This window comes from Cheilinus undulatus, linkage group 22, assembly GCF_018320785.1.
Source record: "Cheilinus undulatus linkage group 22, ASM1832078v1, whole genome shotgun sequence".
Classification (NCBI taxonomy): Eukaryota; Metazoa; Chordata; class Actinopteri; order Labriformes; family Labridae; genus Cheilinus; species Cheilinus undulatus.
The window spans coordinates 14,664,866-14,677,520 of NC_054886.1; the positions used below are offsets into that span (position 1 = coordinate 14,664,866).

At 41.1% G+C, this 12,655-nt stretch overlaps 1 protein-coding gene across 3 annotated transcripts in view; it reads right to left on the bottom strand.

Annotated features, from left to right (window-relative positions):
- The window catches only part of arap2 (ArfGAP with RhoGAP domain, ankyrin repeat and PH domain 2), a 232,484-nt gene that overhangs the window by 152,008 nt on the left and 67,821 nt on the right, over nt 1-12,655 (bottom strand). For all 3 annotated transcript variants that reach the window (XM_041778717.1, XM_041778719.1, XM_041778718.1), the window contains exon 9: nt 6,712-6,905. In XM_041778717.1, coding sequence (XP_041634651.1) covers nt 6,712-6,905 — 194 coding nt within the window. The remainder of the gene's footprint in view (nt 1-6,711; nt 6,906-12,655) is intronic.

The following is a 12,655-nucleotide window of genomic DNA, read 5'->3' on the forward strand; positions in this document are numbered from 1 at the left end:
AGGTTTCACCACCCACCTTGAGCATCTCAGCCTGGCTCCCACATTCAACTGATGCATTCCTGGCTTTCAGCTTGTTCACCGCCTGTCGAGTCTCCTAAACAGTTTGTGGATCACATCTTACAAGTAGGCCCACACTGACTACATCTGTGGCATCTATTTGGAGCTCACGATTGGGAGGATACAACTCCTTGGAGTAGCCGGGCCATCATTCCTTGATATCTGACTCCTCTGTCAGGATCGTGCTGTCAGGTGCCTTTACTGCAGAGCAACAGTGAGAGGATGCAGCTGCCTTGAGGCTCTGTATGGTCCTGTAAGCCTGGAAAGCATTACTTGGGCCCAGGTGGCCCTATACCATCTCACACAGGCCATGAACTCTGGCCTTTGCATCTCTCTGCCTTGCCTTTGCAGCTTCACACCATAGCCACCTGCCCAGTTTGATTTAGGCATCGAGTCTTGCCCTGCTACTATCTAGCGTAATGTAAACAGAATACAACAGAAAACCAGTCAAAAAAATCTATTTCTTCTTTTGTTTCATTCATACATAAATTTAATGTCTGTACAGTGCTTATTGTGTGTTTATTGTACCACCACTAGAGGACCTTTAATTTAACACTTGTGAGAAGAAAGGACAGAGTAAGACACTCTTATTGTATAAAGTTACCAACAGAATGCAGCCCATGGCATTCAGATCATCCTCCAGAGTAAACTTATGTGTATGTGTGACACTTTGTGCAAGGTCTGACTTTCTTTACCTTTGTGTTTCAATGACCTTAAACACAGCTTCATCACCAGACTTCATGTCCATGAGGGATGGGATAGGGGTGTTAAAGGAGCAGCTGGGAGGATGATGTTTCCAATAGCTCGTTCATCATGTTAGATTAAATACTCCACTTCACTGAATTCCAACGGTGCAACGGTCTACCTCCCTCCCTGCTCTCTTGCTCTCCATCACTCTCCTTTTTCTTCCAAACCACCAACGCTCATTTCTCACTCGTGACCCCCTGCACTGTAGCGCTCCTTCCATCCCTTTCACTTCATCTTTCCACTTCACTCTCTTTGTGTCCCTCTTTTATTCTCTCAGTGCTCATTTGCTGCCCCCATCCCTTCTCAAAAAGAAAAAAAAAATCCAGTGGTGCTGCTTGCTGCTGCATTTATGCCAGGGATTTAGCTTGTAAGCTGAAATAATACAATTAATTTGCTCTCTCTCTGATTCTCTCTTTCCCTCCGTTTCTCCCGCCGTCTCAGATCAAGGAAGTGGAAATGTGCTGACAAGGAGTGAAACCCAAAAGAGAATTCTAACAAAGATGTTTGTTCACGCTAATGAAGAAAATAATGAAAGGCAAACAACAAAACTAAAAGAGCGAGCGAAACAAAATGAGAGGCAAGAAGGGATGGAAATGAGTTGGATGCGTGCAGCATTATCAAATACGCGCACAAGTACGTGTGAGGCACTTTAAGAAACAGTATCACTGAGTTGGTGACTATCTTTCCATCTCAGATAGGATATCTTACAGGCGGGACAGGAGGAGACGGAGAACAGAGTCTCTGTACCGGAGCCGGGACTATCAGGGCCTAATTGGATTCACATCAAATAAGACAGACTCTAGAGAAATTCTGAGTGAGAAGAAACTTATCTTTTCTTTATTCAGCAGTTTAAGGGAGATGTTAGTCATTAAAACAAGTGTACATATCTACAGAAATATGTATTTCAAGTGCAAAATAAAATGCAAGGCTTGTTGGAAAAGGAGCCCCAAACAGCTGGACTCAAAGCCATTTAAGTAAGCATGTAATCAGCTGGACGGGTGCGTGGCGGCCATGGCGGTGTTGATTTTAACAATTCATGAATTTCAGACTGTCTGCATGAGCACAACATTTCATGCATGTAGGATCTAGAGCTACGATACGCAACCTGTGGCTCTTTTTTGACTAGCCGCAGCTCTTAAAAATACAGTGTGTAAACGAGGACATACTAGCAACATCAATCCAGTCAATCACAGCCTGCAGCCACAGGGAGGAACTGAAACAGGCTGCAGCATATCATCCTCTGCTCTGCAGAGAGGATGACTGGCTGCAGTCCTAAATCTCTCCATGACCTGTACACCTCTAGGACTCTGAGGCATGCACCCCGGACATGGACGTTTAGAAGTTCGCCCCTCTGGCTAAAACTGCCTGACCCAAGAACAATTTTATCTCCTCTGCTGTCAGTCTAATAAACAGTACACCGGCCCTCTCCCCACCCCGCAAGCTCTTACAGAACCCCAAAACCAGTACACAGAATAATGCAAGTTTATACAGGCTTTATGCAATGAACAGTACTCCTGCCCTCCCCCAAAGACTCTCACTGAACCCAGAAACAAGCAGACAACTTTTTTGGTATAGGGGTTGGAATATCATAGAACATAAATACATGATTTGGCAACTAGCAGCTGTTTATTTTACAGCACTGACAGGCACAGAAGAATATGCTATTTGTGCTGGTTCTGCCCTGTAAAAGTTTTTCATTTGTCCCAGGATGTCTCAACAAGAGTATTGTAAAGTAAATCGAAAGCTTTACCTTCTATCTCAGCTCCCTCTTTACCACAACGGTATGGTACAGTGACTGAAAAACTGCTGACACTGCACCAATCTGCCTGGCCATTCTACCCTCACTCTTGAACAAGACCCCGAGATACTTCACACTTGGCCACAAACTGTCCCAGTGCCTTCTGGAGGTCCCCAGCTGAGGAAGCCAACAGAACCACGTCATCTGCAAACAGCAGAGATGAAATTTTGAGCTCCCTATACTGGAAACCCTCCTCCCCCATCTGTGCCTTGGGATCCTGTCCATGAAAATCACAAACAAAATCGAAGATAAGGGGCAGCCTAGGCGGAGGCCAACATGCACCGGGAACGTGCCAGACTTTGCGCCGAATATGCAGACACAACCCTTACTTTGGTCATTCGTAGTAAGACCAGGGGCTTGTGGCAACCCTTCTGCCCAGTTGGATGGTACCCTAGGATGTGCTTACTCACCACATCCACCCCTTACTCTGAACTAAAGGTGTGTTCTTCGCCTAAAACTTGTGTACTGTATCTAATTAAGGAGTAGTCTTTCATTGAGGACACATTGCAAACCTCATGCTGATATTGCTGATGTCCATCCTTAACAAGCTCTCCAGGTGGCTTTTATTTGAAAGGTCTGTTTCATTCAAAAAGTTCTCAAATTTATAAAAAGACGCTTAAACCCTCTGCACTGTCAATAAAAACTTTAACATAAAACATGTGTTCACCAAACAGAAAATCAAGGCCATTTACCATTCAACAATGAAGAAGAGAAACAAACATTTTGAAACAAACTCAGACCTGAGCTAAAGAAAATGGTAGGGATGCACGATATTATCTGCAGTATATCGGTATCAGCCAATGATAGCTTAAAAAGTTAATTATCGGTATCAGCTGATAATAAAATTTACGCCTATCTGTGCTGCCGATAATGTGACGTCATAATCAAGCGCACGTGATGACGCCAGACACGCCAATAACAAACTCAACATGTCGGCTGTGTGGGAGAAGTTTAAGGTGTGGGAACAAGACAGCAGTAGCTGTTTGCATCGCCTGTAAAGTACATATGATGCCAGGGGGGACTCAACAACACGTCTTTATTTTGTATCTAAAAAAAACGTCACCCTGATGACTAAAAGGACTTTCTTAAGATAAAGAATGACAAAACTTTGTGTCAGGGAAAACTTGTCAACAGCCTCTATTTAAGTCATCCGACAAAGCTAAAAAATGCAGCAGCGACCACCCAAAGGTAAGGAGCAGAACAGGAAAATCATTTAATTTATAGCTCTTGATAATCAGCCTTTCAGCATGGTAGAATAAATGGGCTTCCGCAGGCTAATGATGCATTTAAAGCCCTGCTGCATTATACCTTGCAGGCACTTGTAGACTTACCTGAACTGATAAACTTTGTTTCCAGTCATGTAGAGAAGCTCCTAAATAAAGCTAAACATATTAGCTTCACCATGGATATATGGACATCAAGTGTCAGTCCTGTTAGCATGTTGAGCCTCACTGCCTCAGTAGATATGAGGATTTCAGTCTTAAAAAGCCTGTCCTGCACTCACAGGAGTGCTAACTCAGCAGCCGCAGTTGCAGCCGCTTTTGATAACATGTTTTGGATATGGAAAATATTGAAAAAATAACGTGCACGTTGTCCTACGGTGTGCGAAACATGGCAAAAGCAACAACGGACTTCTGTGTGCCAAGTCTCCCATGCACACTCGAAGGTGCACGGAAGTGTCCTGTCTCCAGTATTGGAGATGTGGGAGTCACTGGGTTATTAGAGCTGTTTACAGTCAAATGCTCATTAAACTCAGCTGGTTAGTTAGTTTGTGCTGTTTAAAGCAGAATAAGGAGAACTACTTCAGTTGAAGTTGTATTTATTTTTTTAATCTTGAGTCTCAAAAATTTAAAAGCATATTTAAGCTCTGAACTATAGCTAGATTTTTTTCATTTAAGAATCTGTCTTTTGTTGTTTTTGTTGTTTAAAGCACTTTGTCAGGGGTATCTCAGGGGGCCATCCTGCAAACTGGTTAAGTAATAATGAGAATCAATCTAAATTTAGAAGTGATTTCTTTGTTGCATTGTGGAGCTCAGTGTCAGCCGGTTATTTTGCTGCTTTTTTTGCCCTCAAAGATGCAGATGACTTTGGCTGTACTGTTAAAAATACATGTAGCATATAATGCACATGTGACCCAAAGACATCACTCTAAGTTTTTAATTAGTGTATGGCTGTATTTGAAAAAAGAATAACAATACATCCTTAATTTCTGATAAAAATCAAATGTTTTGTCTGTTTCTAAAAAAAAAAAAAAACGGCTATAATATTTAAAAAATATATTTGTATTACAGGACAGAATTGGTGGTTTTACAGTGAAAAAAATGTAATTAAATATCGGTATTGGCCAAAACGAGTTTTAAAATAACGGCATATCAGATATCGGCAAAAATCCAATATCGTACATCCCTAGAAAATGGTACTTATTTCAGATGCTTACACAAAGTAGAGGACTCAGGGTCTTTGCGATTTAGCAGTGATAGGAAATAGAAGTCACAGACAACAAGTAAAATTAAGAGAGAAAAGGTTACACAAACTCTGTCCTTTTAGTTTGGGTTTAGATTTTCCTTTCACGCTACACCTGGGCAACGAAGAGGGGCGCTTTAGCCAATTAAGAGAGACTTTTGGCCAAAATAATGACAAATGGTTGAACCAAAGAGGCACTTAGCGCATCAGAGCATCACTTGGTTTGACCAGAGCGGCATTTGGATGATGCTTGAAAGTTTCTCTTTAGAGCACAAAAAAATTCACTCAGAACAAAGGCTGAATTGGCAGAGAGAGTAAAAAAAGGCCACTTAGAGAGCTACTGCATGACTGGATAGTACTGAACTACTTTCAGCTGATGAGAGAAGCAGAGCTGGGTTGTAAACCAAACAAAGCAGGAAACTGTCCTCATAGATGAGTCAGAGGGAAGTAGCAACTTTAAAAATATCTGCCACTTAAAAACACCATCTGCTGAAACACACTCACCTACCATTTAATCAGGTATACCTGTTTAACTGCTAAATAGGTGGCATCAAATAGTGTCAAATTAATGTTGTCTTTTTTTAAACTTTAGTTTTAGTTTGAATTTTTCTACAGTCTTGAAACAAAAGTATTTATCTGTGAAGCAAACTTGAGGTTATTAAGCAACATATTTTTATTGAGCCAAACAAATTGATAAGGTTATCAGACCAAATAAAGACAAATTCATCCAACCAACATTAGCACTGGTTATGTTTAAGGCCAAGACTAAATTTCTGCTTCAATTAAACTTTTTAATGGCCTTTTTAAAACCCTAGTCAGAGTTATTTAGAGTTATATATAAATAATAAAATAAAATAAAATAAAATATGATTAGTTGGGGAATCCGCTGACTGGATTGCAACAAGTAGATTGTCGAACTAGTAGTTCTCTACGTCCCTACTCACTGCTTTTCTTGAAATTAACTCACTTTTAGGTTTAGGGTCACTCAGATTAGCAATCCCACCTCACATTTGTGCATTAGCAATATTCGTATGTTTACACCTCACCACTCTGTAGAAGTAGGAGCATCGTAGGAGTGCATGCACGTGCTGTTTCACTGCATCACACCTCCAACTACTGGCCTGAAATGTATACTGCAGCATTATTAGTACATCATTTTTGTAGAGATGGTGTTTTTAAACCATTATCTGAATGCAGAACAGTTTTTTAAACTGAGAACAAAAGTATGTTTTCAGTGCATAGTTTCAGTGTAAATGTGGACTCAGAATCCTGTATTTGGTTGTCCATATTCAAGTATTTGGCACATCAGTGTAAAAACACCCATGACTTTCATTCTTACTTTTCCACCTTCTTTTAAAGATTACTCTGTTTAAATATGCATGTGTGTCTGATGTGCAAAGTTGGCTACACCCAGTTCTTCTGTGTGCAAGGACGTGCTCATACCAACCCTAAATAGAGCACAATGTGTGGAGTAATTTAATATATATTTAGCTTTTTCATTACACATTCATGAACTTCTCGATATCTTTCATGAATATCTCCATCTCTGCCTTATCTGCTTCAAATACACTGTGATTATTATCTTCCTTTTTTAAACAGGAAGATGTCACTCTGTAGAGAGGAAGTCCCGGCGGTGTTGGAAGTACCTGTTCTGTTTTGCAGAGCCTGACTTTACTCCCCGCCAGGGACACCAGCACTCTGCCTTTGTAACCACGGAGCTCCAGCATGCCTCGCTTGTTTGTAGAGGAGGGGTGGGGGAGGCTGTCGGAGCACTTCTGGGAGCCGCAGGCGGGGGGGCGCGTGGCCGACTGAAGAGTTTCCATCCACTCCTGGCGCTCCCCTGTGGACACGTGCATGAGTGAGAGACAGTAACGGAGGAAAAGAGAGCTGCATGGTGTGTGTGGATACAAGTGTGAAAAACAGAGTGAGAGAGAGAAAGGAATCATAACGGCCAAAGAAAAGCAAGACAAAGACGTATCAGGGCATCTTAATGTCTTTGAACCACAGCCTTAATTTGTCATTTTTTACCACACCACACTGGCTTCTTGGCTGTTAAACTCCAATTTCAAACTGATAGAGAACATTCATGTCTTAGGGATGAGTAATTGAAACAGAATGAGCTATGATTGGTGAAATTAACTTAGCCCCAAGAAGAGAAAGAACATCCTACAAAGCTGAGAAGTGCAAAGTCTAGCACTACAGATATAGATAACTGCTACACCGAGATTTGGGAGCTTAAGGCAGATTTTTCCAACATACCACTTAGTTAAAAGATAATAGAGTTTCAAAAAGGCTTCTAATGAGACTCATAGTCTGTGAATCCACTAATTCTGTTACCCTGCTGGGAAAAGTCAAAGAAAGGTGTGAAAACTTAGAGCAGTTTATTTCATCTGGAAAGGAGTAATCACTTTGAATTGATGTGATAAAAGCGTGTGGATGTCTTTTGTTAAACCAACTGTTCACAAAGCCTCATCAAGCTCTGACAGTCAAACTAGCTGATATGCCATTCACAATGCTAATAAGGGTCAATCTACCCCTGTTTTGAAAGCAGCATTAATTCCACACACATAGTAAAAGAGCAGCTCTTTTCATGTCCAGCTGTCTAAAATGTCCACAAATTGCAAATTGCAAATATCAGATTGTATTATCTGTTGCTGTAAGGCAGGGGTGTCCAAACTATGGCCGGTGGACCAAATGTGGCCCGCGTTACATTTTAATTGGCCCACAGCAAATTCTACAAATAAAATGAAACCTGGCCCATATTGGAACATTGGCAATCAAAATAATAAAATCTTGTTTTCTAACTCCCTGATGAGTTTCGGCAGTAAATAGCAGTACCAATAATATTCCAGGGGCGGAGCCAGTGGCAGCTAGGGCCAAACGGTGCCCCCTGAAATCTGATTGGTAGCCTCAAAAAATCTGGAAATGATTCTCTGTTTGCCTTGTCAGCCATTAAATTGAGCATTTAGTGTTCGCTCAGGCAGGCCACACAGTCAAGCTCCGCCCTATTCAGCTGATCTAAAGCAAGCCCTCATCAGCTGACAGCCAGCTGATTTGCTCTAAGTATGTGATTCATTCCGCCTTTAAATTGCTCTTGCCTGGTTACGCTCTGCTGCTCTTGCAACCCTCCTCCACCCCAGCTGCTCCTTTAATCTGCTTCTGATTTAATCAATGTCATATACCTCGTCCTGTGGATATTAAAGTGGCCCCAGTGTCCTTACATATTTCTGTACGTGAGGGGGAAAAGTTTGGACACCCCCAGTGTGAGGGGAATATAAAAAAAAACAGAATATCGGAAACTTCCATTTTACCCATAATAGACTTTTAAAAAAAACTTCCATAAATTTTAGATTTATCACAGACAAAGTACAATTATTCAAGCTTTTGTTTGAATTTAATCTTGATGATTATGGCTTACAGTTCACAAAAATCAGAAATTCACTGTCTCACAATATCACAGCAGCCTTCAGCATATCTATTTTATTGAAAGCAGAGATATTTTAAAGTAGTGGATTTATTATTTTTGTGAGCTGTAAACTGTAAACTTCAAGTTTAAAGCAACAGTTTAACTTTTCAATGTAAATAAAGCACCATAGTAGGGCTGAACAAGGTATCCATCTTTAACTGTTAAGGTGATGGTCAAATGTAAATTTACCACATAGGATGTGTAACGTTAAGGCCGCTGCACACTGAGTCACTTTTTTTTTTTGGTCAGGATTTTTCATACATTAAAAAAGAAAACTGATCTCATGGTGCTCTAATCACATTTGCACACTGACACCGAAACTTTCATCCATCTTTTTTTTTTTTTTTTTTTTTCTGGAACAGGGTCAACTTCAAATTTTCAGTCCAATTCATTTAGATGGGTGATTGATAATTCAGATCAGTGCCTGGTGCTTCCCTCACATTCGCTTGCCCCCTCCCCTCTCTCTTTTTAGGACAGAACCCCCACTTTATACACCAGGATTTGCCTGTCTATTATGTGGAGATCAAGCATGGTCATATAACAGATGAAGGCAAACATTTGTAAACTAGTCACAGGTCAAAACAGACTGAATTGACAAGTTTCTCTCTAACTTGGCACAGCACTAAGATGCATGAGCATGTGCTGTATGAAGCTCTCAGTCAGGATGGATGGATTCAGGGGAATTTTAAAGGAGTGACACAGCCATGGGCTCACAGTATGAAATAATGTGCCACATTTTTCAGAGTAAAGGCGCATAAAAACACAACGGACTCGGTGTGCAAGGTTCCAGTGTGTGATGTTTTTCAGATTACGAAGATGAAAAACATCCGAAAATAAAGGAACCATTGCAAAGACCTTCAGTCACATGACTTTAAGAAAGCACTGCTGCCACTACTTTGATGTTTGATGCAATCCAAAGATTCCTTGTTTTCATGACTAGAGGTGTAACAGTCTACACAGTAAATGGGTAATGCACCGTGCTTTTCTACTGGTCTGACTACTTATAGCGTTTTTACACTGCAAGTCACACCCTTTTACTCCAGTCACTCCACATTCACAGAGTGATGGGAGAGGCTGAAATAGAGAATTGGCCATCAGGATTAGCTAATCCCATTTATACTCATCCATACCCTTTTAAACACCACTGACAAAGCAGTAAGAGCAAGTGTCTTGCCTAAAGGTGATCAACATGGAACAGCAGAAGTTGGGGATCAGACCTTCCAACTCTACCTCTAACTGCTGCTACAGATGCCACGGTTCGGTTTGTACCTCGGTACTGATTTGGTCTGTCTACATAAAGTTCTGGATTTATAATTTTAGGTTTCACATAGGTGTCATTTGCTGGACAAAGATGCTAACATTAGCCTAAATTCATCTAAAAAAGCTGCAAAATCCATAGAGAAGAAACTGTTCTACACCCTAGAAGTAAAACTAGGTTTTCTATTCTAGACAACTACCATTAAGCCATACATGCAAACATTTTCATGTTCTGTTCAAGCTAAAAAAAAAAAAAAACTTAAAAACATCAACCTTACATTTCTGTTCTGTTTTTACTTTTAAAAAAAAGGCTGATGAAAGACACCTCTATCTCAGCCTTTAATGCACTGAAGTATCCTGATAGCATTCCCATGTATACCGAGAAATCAAAAGCTTGACTGGCCTGCAGTGCCTTGTTTTGGTTGTTAAGACATGACAACACAATCTCTTCAGGGTGTTGTCCTCTAACTTGCTCTTCAAATGTCTTGTCCTCTGACAGGACGCTGAATCCAGCCGTTTCATCTATCACCCTGAATAACCACATGGCTAAACGGTTCAAGCATAGTTTTATGAAACATGTTCATGGTTTACATTCAAAGATGTGTACTCCAAGGCCTCTTAGATATCTTCCTCGACCACTTTTCAAACAGACATAAAAGTCGACATGAAACCGGTGCTGTAAAGCCCATTCCCTTAACACCCAAGACACCGTGCTATCAAAGCCAACAAAGTGGAAACACAACAGATACTAAAGGAGAGTAAACACAAGCCTCAACATGCACATCACAGGTCCGAGGCAGCACCCGCTGTGATGGCTGTTCAATACACGGCAGAGAAAAAATAAGACCAGGAAATGAAGTCTGTAGGGTGACATTCAAATGACAAAATCAGCTAGGATGCACCTGAAATTAAAGAGAATCCAGCTATTGACAATAAGGGATAGTGAACAGTTTGGTACGTTTCCACCAAGCAGTAGTGTTTGGTTCAGTACAGCCTGGCTAACCTGGATAACCGTGATCTTACTTGTGTTTAAACAGCCAATGGCCATCCCGTCTCACTCACACTGATGGGAATTAGGAATCTTTTATAGAGATTCAGATTATCTGGCTCAGCTCAGTAATAAGAGCTGGTATTTGGCTCTTAAACAGCTCTTCATTTGGTATCATTTTGGCTTTTTTTATGTCTACAAAACAGCAGCAATGGGGAAAAAGGAAACTAGCTCTCAAACACAAGCTGGCTCCTGCTGTTCACATAAAAGAGCCAGCCAGAATCAACACATTTGCAGATGACACATTGAGTTCTTATTGTACTAACCGGCACCCTGTAAGATTTAGTTGCTTAAAAGGAACATGGTTTTTTCTTTTTTCTTTTAGCGAAGTTGTTAACGAGGCAAAGGAAGCCTCTTAACTCATGCCGTGTTTTGCGTTTGTTTATTATTGTTGAGTCTCAGGGGAAGTGAGGATTCTTTCAATCACTGGAAAGCAATCTGTCAAGTTATAAGAATGGGAATGTCCAGCCATCATACCACTCAGGAAGGAAACGGGTTCTGTGTCCAAGAGATGAATGTGCTTTGGTGTGAAATGTGCGTATCAACCTTGAAACAAAAGCTAAAGACTCTGTGAAGATGCTGGCTGAAGCTGGTAAGAGAGACTCATTGTCCACAGTGAAACGAGTCCTGTGCCCACATGGACTGAAAGGCCACTCAGCGAGGAAGAAGCCATTACCCTAAAAGCAACATAAAAAAAGCCAGATTACAGTTTGCAAATGTACACAGGGACAAAGATTTTAATTTTTGGACACATGCCCTGTGGTCTGATGAAACTGAAACTGAACTTTGTGGTCATAATGGCCATTGTTACATTTGGAGGAAAAAGGGGGAAGCTTGCAAGCATGAGAGCACCATCCCTACCGTGAAGTAGAGGGGTGGCAGCATCATGTTGTGGGGGTGTTTTACTGCAGGAAAGACTTGTGCACTTACAAATCAGAAGAAATCATGAGGGTAGAACATTACATAGAAACAGAAGAACTGGGTGTAGTAAATAGGTCTACCAAATGGACAATGACCCTAATGCCCCGTTTACACAACAACGTTTTCGAGTAAAAATGCAAACGTTTTGTAGCGTTTTGGCTGTCCGTTTACACGGCAACGCTGTTTTGGTGCCTGAAAATGAAACTTTCTTGAAACGGGCTCCAGAGTGGAAGTTTTCCAAAACGCCCCCGTCTCCGTGTAAACAGGGAAAACGACACTTCCTGAAAACGCACTTGCGCACTACGGCTGCAATCAGCTGTCAAGCACGAGTGTCACAGCACTCTGGACCCTGCCGCAGCAGCTCGAGCCGAGCCGTCTGATGTAGTTTACTGCTTTTCATGTCACAGACAGCTAGATTTAGAAAAGAGGACACATTATTCTCGTTTAGAGGGCTATCAGTGCCAGTTTCTTTAGACAAAGTCATGCTATTCATTTTGGAAATGATTACTTTTACCTTTTTTATCGCTCATCATGATAATCACTGTCATCACCATCGTGAGGCAGAGATATTTCACGGCTCATATTAACACAAAAATGCTTTGCTAGATCAGTCTTGTATAACGTAGAATAGTTAATTTCCCACGGACAAATTCAGCTCTTACAGCCTTTAACTTCTCATGGATTTTCTCATAAAGCACAGCGCTGCACATGAGCGCAGCTGGAGCCTTTTTCAGAATGATATTTCTATTTTCCTATATATCTGCTTCTTGGAAGTGATTCAGACTTTATCTTTTTTCTTTAAGTTTTAATAACTTATTGAATTTCCCTTCGGGGATAAATAAAGTTATTGTATTGTATTCTGACTCCCCTGTCTCCTCCTCCACCGGCGACTTATCAA